General features: G+C 48.7%; 1 protein-coding gene across 1 annotated transcript; it reads right to left on the bottom strand.

The window, feature by feature from the left end:
* Nucleotides 1-67: 67 nt before the first annotated feature.
* oprk1 (opioid receptor, kappa 1) lies at nucleotides 68-4,989 on the bottom strand. The gene is made up of 3 exons (XM_030364777.1): nucleotides 4,662-4,989; nucleotides 3,461-3,813; nucleotides 68-2,361 (listed from the first exon to the last, which is right to left on the bottom strand). The coding sequence occupies exons 1-3, from the start codon at nucleotides 4,916-4,918 to the stop codon at nucleotides 1,796-1,798; spliced, it is 1,176 nt and encodes a 391-aa protein (XP_030220637.1). The 5' UTR covers nucleotides 4,919-4,989; the 3' UTR covers nucleotides 68-1,795.
* Between the last annotated feature and the right edge of the window lie 5,365 nt (nucleotides 4,990-10,354).

The raw sequence follows: 10,354 nt of genomic DNA on the forward strand, positions 1-10,354 counted from the left end.
GCATTCCCCATGGCGGGTCATCAATATTTATTACCCATACCAGCGTCTTTTTCCCAGTAAGGTTTTAAATGACTTTTTATTGAGTGCATCTCAGCCCACATGTTACAGTACAAGAGTAAAGCAGTGAAAAGTACAATGGATGCAGACAGGAAAGGACGGAATGTACTAAGACAGTGATGAAGAAGAGTGTTGTCCTTCTTCTTTTGTGATGGATAAGGGTTGAAGTAACAAGCCACCAAAGCTTTGCAGTTGCGCTATTTGCACGCATGATTGAATGTCACACTCACATCCCCAACACGTTTGTCTTTTTTAGATATGGTAGGTTTTTTATGCACAATGATACCAATTTTTGCAAACATATTTCTTGACATCATATTTATATTACAATAATAACATAATGTTGATAACATTATGAAAACACAATGATATTCTATAAGGATAAGGCACACAACACAAGGCCTTCATATTTAACAGCTTCACCAATATTCTTTTTTTAAAGAGATAACAATATGTTTTGAATGGTATTCTAAATGAATGAACACAACCCTATTCTTAACATTTCACATTACAAGAAGCCATTAAATCATGTTCTACTTTTTCCATGGGAAAATGGGAAAATACTTGTTATGAAACCCAACCATAACTGTATATATTCATCAAACTGTACCTGTACTGTACCTACAACTGTCACCACAGCTGACGAATATAAATTTTTACAGCAGAAATATTTAAATTGAAAAACACATTACAACAAACGTTGGCCAGGATTAACAGTTATCTTGTTCAACACTGCCTCAGAGACCCTCTATCGAATTTTGAAAATCCCAAACTTTTTAATATTAGTTAAACATCTTTATTTGTATAGTTAAACATCAATATCACATTGGATTCTCAATTGTTTGTCATCATTCAGCAGATGGAAATGGATGTCGGTAGATAAGAACTATGTTTGATGGGGGAGATGCTGTATTCCCCACATGGTTTTAAATGCTAGAGGGTTCTGCGTCGCTGCCCTGCCGTTCTTCCTACACTTATAGAGCAGTTGAAGGCTAGATTAAAGTGATATATACAGTATACGTATGCAAGCAGTATTCATCCCATTAAAACCTTTGTTGGAGTTGAATAAATGAATGAATAAATACTTAAAATAAATACGATCTTAAAAATCATGTCATAGAACATCACACGCTGAGTATGATGAGTAGCTACATTCTACTAGCATCAGGGGCGGTGCCAGGTCGTTGGACAAGGGGCTTAACGTCCTGCAGGGCACCTTAGGAACTCAAGAACCCTTTGCTTCATTGCAGGTCTGCGGACGACGAATTAGAAGCAAAGAAACCCCCAGCAGCCCCCTAGTGGTCAGACTGCGGTGGTCTGACCCCCATTAGCCCCCTAGTGGTCAGACTGGGTGGTCTGACCCCCATTAGCCCCCTAGTGGTCAGACTGCGGTGGTCTGACCCCCATTAGCCCCCTAGTGGTCAGACTGCGGTGGTCTGACCCCCATTAGCCCTCTAGTGGTCAGACTGGGTGGTCTGACCGCCATTAGCCCCGTCAGACTGGGTGGTCTGACCCCCATTAGCCCCCTAGTGGTCAGACTGGGTGGTCTGACCCCCATTAGCCCCCTAGTGGTCAGACTGGGTGGTCTGACCCCCATTAGCCCCCTAGTGGTCAGACTGCGGTGGTCTGACCCCCATTAGCCCTCTAGTGGTCAGACTGCGGTGGTCTGCGTCATGCCCGTGTCATTCGAGAAGTCCTCCCCCTGTTGGTCACGGGTGACGGACATCTCCACAGCTAGTCATACGGGACGCCCCTGCCTCCTGTCGCCACGGTTACCGGCGGGGCAGGAGTGCTCTCTGAGCGTGCTGCGGACGCGGCCGCTGCCCCCGCTGCCGCCGTTGAACCCGTCCCGGCCCCCCCCCAGGCCCCAGGCTCCGGGCACGCAGCAGAAGTCCCTGAAGCACCTCTTGAAGTTCTCGTCCAGGAAGGCGTAGAGGATGGGGTTGAGGCTGCTGTTGGTGTAGCCCAGCACCACGCAGAAGAAGTAGGCCGCCATCACCGCCGTGGTCTCGGGCACGGAGGGCACCAGCACCTTGACCAGGATGAAGATGTGGATGGGGGTCCAGCACACCACGAACACCGCCACCACCACCAGCACCAGCCGCGAGATGCGGCGCAGGTTTCGGTCCTTCTCGCGCGAGCCCGACAGCATGCGCACGCTCTTCAGCCGCCGCAGCATCAGCGTGTAGCAGACGCTGATGACCACCAGTGGCACCACGAAGGCGAACACGAACACGCACACCTTCATCAGGGTGTCCCAGTAGGAGTAGGGCTCGGGGAACTGAAGGGCACACTCCGTGCTGCCTGTGGTGGGTCGGAAGGGACGTGGATTAAAACCTGTTTCTGCACTCGCTGGGATAAGATGCCTACACACTGCCCCAAACAATGACAACACCCGACTTTAGATTGTTGGCCAACACCGATTTGGACGTGTTTCCCGACTAATGAGGCACTATAAGTAAGTCGCTATGGACGTACCCAACAGTACAGTACAAAGATCACTGCATCTTTAAAGTTGATTATGAGTTTCCAAGCACCCTGACTTCTACGAATAACCGAGATATTGATCAACCAAACCAAAATTCGCTTTCTCACATTGCGGAGTGTGTGTGGTTGATCGCTGGTTGAGGCAGTCTCACCTGCCCTGAGTCAGAACAATATGATTCTGGGGCTTGGTGAGGCTGCACACCTGTGGTGCAGCCAACACAAACTCAGGAAAAACTGCTCTTTCTTGTTAGCATTCACCACCTGTTCGGCTATTAACATCTTCCAACCCTTAAAAGAAGGGAGTTTTACAAACATCTACCTGTCCCCTGTGTTTGTAAATGCTCAGAGAAAGTCAGATTCGGATTCTTCTTTAGAATGTCACACCTTTTCACTCTAGCCTTTTCACAGACAATGCTTTCACACCATCTTTTCAAACACCCGCAAAGATTTTTGACATTTGCTCTCAACACACACCTTTGAAAGTGAGACAATGCAAATCCTTGCAGATATATCCTACTATACATCATGTTAGGTTTACGATTCTACTTTCCAGGTTCGTAAATGTGCTTATGGAATTATAAGAGACATCTCGAGTACATTACACTAACATACGCATAAAACAGTGCAGCAGTTGGATTGCAGCAGTTCATCATGTGGTATTTAAAGGTGGCTACTGGCTAGATGTAAGGTTGTGTTCATGACTTCATTGTACTGAGTACAATACGCCGTCTAAATATCATTTTGACTGCGTCTGCGGAAGCCAATATATATTCTTGATAGCTACCGCTTAATTTCTGACCAATCAGAGCACTACGGCACTCAACAAAGCGATTGCATTTGTTTTGTTAAACAACCAATGAGTTGAGCCGATGACTCGGCCGGGTGAGGAGGGGGGTGGGGAAGGGGCGGGGCTTACCATTATGGGTCTGCGTGCTCCCCAGGATCATGGCGGGGATGCCGGCGGCGGAGGACAGCGCCCAGATGGCCACGTTGATGAGCTTGGCCTTGAGGGGCGTGCGGAAGTCCAGCGCCTTGACGGGGTGGCACACGGCCACGTAGCGGTCCACGCTCATCATGGTGAGCGTGAGGATGCTGGTGAACATGTTGTAGTAGTCGATGGAGATGAACACCTTGCAGAGCACGCGGCCGAAGGGCCAGGAGTGCAGCAGGTAGTCGGTGATCTGGAAGGGCATGGTGGTGGTGACCAGTGCGTCGGCCACCGCCAGGTTGAAGATGTAGATGTTTGTGGCCGTCTTCATCTTGGTGTATCTGTGTGTGTGTGTGTGTGTGTGGGGGGGGGGGGGGGGCAGGGTAGAGCTGTGAACCGCAGCTCCCAAATGTGTTGAGCTCCCGATCGACACCTTTGATGTGGTTTTAAACAGGGGACTTAATACACCTAGGTAACAATGTACCGCCTTAAGGCTCGTCTCTTCTTCTTCTCTTCTCTTCTACCTCACTAGTCTGGCGACCGTATGTCTCTGGATATGTGTGTCTAATCTATCTACCCTTCTACACTGAGCAGAGACTTGAAGGCATTAAACATGAAGAGGCATAGCAGGGAGGAGGGAACGACATGTCGAGATAATGGTCGCCAATTAGGGGGTCTATACATGCATGGAGATCCCTTGCAGGAGGGATAACACAGGTGGTCCCACACATCCCATGTGTGTGTGCATGCGAGCATGCACATGCACACACACGTGGTGTGCACACATGCAAGCACAGGCTTGGGTGAGTGATGCCTCCCATCAAATGAGAGGAGAGAACGACTGGCTGCAGCCTTTGTCAGTTGCAGAGAATCTCTTTTGCTCACATGTATATGTCTGCCCTATGTATACTATGTAACCTATATAACATATATATGTATATATATGTAAATATATATGTTATATATTATATAATATATATATATATATGTTATATATATTATATAAAATCCAAATATATATATATATAATATAATAACATGTAAAATGTTTTATATACAGTATATATATATATATATATATATATATATATATATATATATATATATATATATATATATATATATATATATGTTGGTTGTAACTATATAGGGCTAACATAACATCTATAAATATATAAAACCAACTCACCTAATGATGACATACATCACCAGGCAGTTGCCCACCAAGCCCACCACGAACACTATGGAGTACACCGCGGCTATGATGGTGATGATGGGGGACATGAAGTCCGGCTCGCCGTCCCACGTCTCGTTGGCCGTATAGTTGAACAACATCTCGTCCGAGAGGTCGGGCTGCCAAGTTAAGTCGGACCCGCACTCCTCGGGGCGGCCGGACGCCGAGCGACACCTGTCCTCTTTGAAGATGTGCACGACGTCGGTGTCCATGGTGCCGTTGGTGAAAGGGGTGCGAGGTGTGACTCGGGCGGTGGGACACGTCTGGAGCACACGCGCGCGCTCTACAAAACTACACGGGAGGAAAATGACATAGCTTAGTATTTGAATTTATATTAGCGATGTTTTCAAACACAACAGCGCACAGATCCATCTCACGAAAATACGGTAAAATCGTGAATAAAGAAGTCTTACCTGCGCCTTTTTTTTTTTTCAACCAGTTGCTTCGTAAATGGGAAAAGTTAACACATTAAGTCGAATGCAACAGCACGTCCTCATAAAAATATAGGGTATTTTATCGTATGAAAACCCGGTTAAATGTGAAACATCAAGAAGATATTCGTCAAGCAGGAGATCGAGAACAATCCTCCCTGTCTTTGTTGGCGCCGCTGCTACGCACCTTGAGGGCGCGCGCGCCCGGAAACCTTGAGTGACCAGTGTGTGTAGCAGAGTCGGGCCTCATTCTGCTCCACTAATGAGTACCAGAGGTCTCCCTGGAGAGGACTCGTCCGGCACATCCAACACGTCTCTCATTCTCACTCATATTCACCCATCACAGGCTGCTGTGTGTTGAATGTGTAACGTATATTTTGGGAGAAAGTCTTCTAATTGCATGGGTGATGATGTATTCAGCATGCAGTAACCAGAACCAACCGTAACTTTCCTCCATTGTGGAACAATGTGTGTTAATCGCACACAACCACGCCGTAAACGACTACTGTCAAATTTTTTACTCCTACTTGAAAAACAAATGGGATGATTAGGTGCGTTGTCTTTTAAATGCCGTGTTGCTTAGAAACCCACGGTGGACAGATGTTGTGGGGCTGGTGTCATTCTCTTGTGCATATGCGTTCAAGTGCCTACCAGTCTGACACTTCTTAACATGTTTGATTCCAGATCTTTACATGTTCATCATGACATCTGAAGCGGGCTAAGTAAAATACCTCGATACAGATCTGTTGACTGTTCATTTCAGAAATTCAGTCATGAAAAACAAACACTTTTCCTCAGCTAATGCAATTTATGTTTTAACATACTCGGCTTATAAGGGTTATAACTAACCAACATAAAAGTGCATTATTTCCATAAATATAATTACAATATAAGGTTTGAATGCCTTACTATCTTCACCAGTAAAATGCAAAGCAGAGGACCTCACAAACTAAGATGGTTGGCAAGTGAGTAAAAAAACAGAACAGAAAAACAGACAAATGCGTTTGATTATTTTTGTTAAAGGGAAATGGATGGTTGTTGGAGAATATACTTTTTTGTATAGAGTGAAGTCTAGGAGATGGTGTGAAAGAATGAAATGAATAGTAAAGAAACCAAGCCCAAAGGTGTCTCCATAGCAACGTGATACGCTCCATACATGTGTTGACGTCATCGATGTGCACAGGTGCATTCTCCATAGAAATTATGGGTGTAAATATCCTGCTTTTTGGAAATGACTACAACTTGGTAGAGACTGAGAGAGGGGAGAGCCTTTGCATCTGTGTGTGTTCTATTTCATCCTTACTGAACGCCAGAGGCGGTGCTTCAAGCACTGAAAGATCCATCTCGCGCATGCGCAGGTCGAGTGTTAATGCCAACAAAGTCACCTGTGACCCCTGATGAGCTCCGGACAGCGTATATCTTCCAGTGTCATCAGAGGATCTGTTCCTTTTCATCTTCTTGCTTTCGTAGGTATCTATGTATCCCCGCGCTAGCTAAAGCTAAGTGGCCAGTGGCGTAACAAGGCAACGACGGGCCCGTATGCAGGATGTTCAAGGCGGGCCCCCCCCCCCCCCGGGGGGCTTCGTTGCGATTGTTAACGGGGGGGGGGGGGGGGGGTTCGGAGTGATTGTTGAGGGGGGGGGGGGGGGGGGGGGGGGGGGGGGGGTTCGGAGCGATTGTTGACGGGGGGGGTGGGGGGGGGGGTATGGAGCAATTTTATTTTATTTTTTTTTATTTTTTTTGGGGGCCCCTGATTGGCCCGGGCCCTTACGCGCCCGCATACCCTGCTTACCGATAGTTACGCCACTGTAAGTGGCTATTATTATTTTGATCGTTCAGTGCTGGTGACCTTGCAACGTTTTGTCAGAGCCGTGAGCTGCTCGCCCTCCAAAGGCCGCAACTGTCCGTCGCCACAGCGGGTGGACGACATCCTCCGCGTCCTTCTCCTTTTTCGGGACGGCAGGCTGTTGCATTCTGTGGAGTTTTTGCCACCCCTAGGGGAACTGAAGGCTGCTGCTACTGTGGTTCCTCTAGGACTGTTGTCGCTGCGTCCCCTCCAGAGGTGGCTGCACGGCTTTCGTCTGGATGTCAGGGGGCACCGGCACAGGGGACTCAAGGTGTCACGCTGTTGCCTTCTTGCTCTGGCTCCGTGGAGGGACAGATCGTTTCTTCTCCAGTGCATGCCCATGGGTTCCATTGCATCCCGTTGGAAAACCTTCACAACAGATGCCTCCCTCTCGGGGTGGGGTGCTGTGTGGCAGAACCTGACAGCTCAGGGGCTGTGGCCTGCTCGGGTCTGCTCAGAGCATATCAATGTTCCGGAGCTGCGGGTTGTGCACAGGGCATTGCAGTTATTTCTTCCCTTCCTGGGAGGCCGGCATGTGCTTGTGCGGTCGGACAATGTCTCGGCCGTCTCTCACATAAACTACCAGGGAGGCACCAGGTCTGCGCGGCTGTTGCAGGCATCCCGGGACCTCCTGTTTTGCCTGTGGTACAGAATCAGGCTAGAAACTTACTCTCCGGTTGCAAGCCGCCGCCCGGGGAGTGGTGGCTTCATCCGGAGGTGGTTCTCAACATCTGGGACGTCTTCGGCAGGGCAGAGGTGGATCTCTTTGCCATAGGGGAGTCGACCCATTGCCCCCTCTGGTTCTCCTGGGCAGAGGAGAGCAGCCCTCTGTGCCAGGATGCTCTCACCCACGATTGGCCAGAGGGTCTCCTCTATGCTTTTCCACCAATCCCTCTGATTTCTCAGACACTAGAGAGGGTCCTCCAGCAGGTTCACAGACTGCTGTTGGTAGCCCCCTTCTGGCCAGGGAGAACATGGTTTCCACTGCTGGGCAGGCTCTGCAGCAGTTCACCATAGCGCCTTGCCGACAGGAAGGATCTCCTGTCTCAGTTACAGGGCCAGATCTGGCATCCCGACCCTCGTTGCCTGCAGCTATGGGTCTGGCCGCTGCAGGGCCCAACCCGCTGCTGACGGAGTGCTCAGACAATGTTTGCAATACCATACTGAACGCCAGGGCGCCTTCTACCCGGGCGCAGTATGAGAATAGGTGGCAGCTGTTTACGGCATGGTGTTCAGACAGGGCTGAGGACCCTGTGACTTGTTCAGTTCCAACGATTTTGGTGTTCCTCCAGTCTCTCCTGGATGGTGGCCGGTCCCCAGCTACTCTGAGGGTATACGTGGCAGCCATCTCCTCAAGACATGCTCAGGTGGATGATGACACAGTGGGGGGCCACAGATTTTTTTCTCTACTAAAACTGCCTTTCTCCTTGCCATCGCGTCAGCGAAGCGCGTCGGGGAGCTTCATGCTCTGTCTGTGACTCATGTCTGAGGTGGAACATAGATGCTCAGGGGTTACCCTGTGGCCGAATCCAGCTTTTCCCCCGAAGGTTGTCATCGTCGAACCTCAACTGACCTGACCGCCTGGCACAATTTATCCCCCCGGAAGGGGAGGACAGGTTAAAACTGCTGTATCCTGTGCGGACTTGGAGAGCGTACGTAGCTGCGACCGCAGGTATTAGACGGTCGGACCAGCTCTGCCTCTGCTATGGTTGTCCTAGGAGGGGCTGTGCTCTCTCCAAGCAGCGATCGTCTCATTGGGTTGTGGACGTCATCACCCATGCATATCAAGGAGGTGGTCAGCCCCTGCAATACGGGGTCAGGTGCCACTCTACCAGGGCTGTCTCAACATCATCGGCTGCCCTGCGGGGTGTGCCCCTGGAAGACATCTGTGATGCAGCATCATGGAAATCACCACGTACCTCTTCCAGGTTTTACCTGGTGAACGTTGCCACTCCCCGTCCGTTGGCCGTGGTCCTGTTGCTCTGCTGTTCCCTCTCAATGAGGTATGTGTTGGAGTTCCTCGTGACCTTGTTGGTATGAGTCATCCAGTGCTTGAAGCACCGGTCAGTAAGGATGAAATGAACAATGGTTATGGTTAAGAACTACGGTTCTATGAATCCTGGATGACCGCCAGAGCGCCCTGTCACTCAGAATCCTTGTGTACTCACGAGAAGATTCTGCAGGAACAGATCCTCTGATGTCACCGGAAGATATAGGCTGTCCGGAGCTCATCAGGGGTCACAGGTGACTATGTTGGCATTAACACTCGACCTGCGCATGTGCGAGATGGATCATTCAGTACTTGAAGCACCGCCTCTGGCGGTCATCCAGGATTCATAGAACCGTAGTTACATACGTAACCATCGTTTTTGTGTGTGTGCGTGTGTTGATAGTTAGATTGACATTCACATCTGGGGGGCAAACCTCTTCTATTGACTCACGCAGCCAAAGACTTCGGATGGATGTCTCAGCAGCAGTAAACAATGCTGCCGCTAACCGTCCTGTGAGATGATGCCATTGTCCTCCTGCCATACCATAGTTTATCATTGTAAGCAGCACGCATGCACGCACGTGCACAAACACACGCACACACAAGCAGACACACATACACAGACACAAACTTACATGCATACGCACACACCTATTCGATTCACAATGCATTATTCTAGACTGCACACAGACAGGGGAGTAGGTCCTGATGGTACGGCTGCGTGATTCTCCTCTCCATCATTAGTCCCTATTTTGATTGTCGCTATGGAAACCCACTGCGTGTTACCCATGGCATCAAGAGCAGAAAGGGATTCGGTCGATTGAAAGCCATGAATATTCCCTTTTGAATATGGAGCCCTCACTTCTGCTTCTTGACCATGGACGATTAAACCTGTGAATGGCAATCAACCAATCAGACCAAATTAGACCTGGGAATAACATTGACTCCACTAAGTCTGGCCAAATATATATTAAGTATCCTTCATCACCTAGGTTCTTTTTCAAACTCCCAAGTCAGGATTACAATGTTCCTGAGCACCAACAGTAAATAGACAGTAAGTAGCATAAGGTTGCATAATGATAGTAATTACAAAGGAGAAGCTGGGGGGAACCTCATGATGCATGTAAGGGTCCAGGGTTCACTCTCTGAGTGTGCACGAGGACAAGAGGCTGGCCTGCTACTGTAAATAGCACTCAGAGAATAAACCAAAGTGGGGAAGTCAGGGCTGAAGGCGGTAATGCATTAAATAAATATTGACTGTGTAAATACCCGCCTCTCCAAACCTCTCACAATTAACAAACCATAAATTAAAACTAACTTTTGGGGAATGACAGTTGCAGTGAAACAATTTCTAGGGAGGATTAACAGGTTATATTTTGAA

Source organism: Gadus morhua, chromosome 8 (assembly GCF_902167405.1).
Source record: "Gadus morhua chromosome 8, gadMor3.0, whole genome shotgun sequence".
Classification (NCBI taxonomy): domain Eukaryota; kingdom Metazoa; phylum Chordata; class Actinopteri; order Gadiformes; family Gadidae; genus Gadus; species Gadus morhua.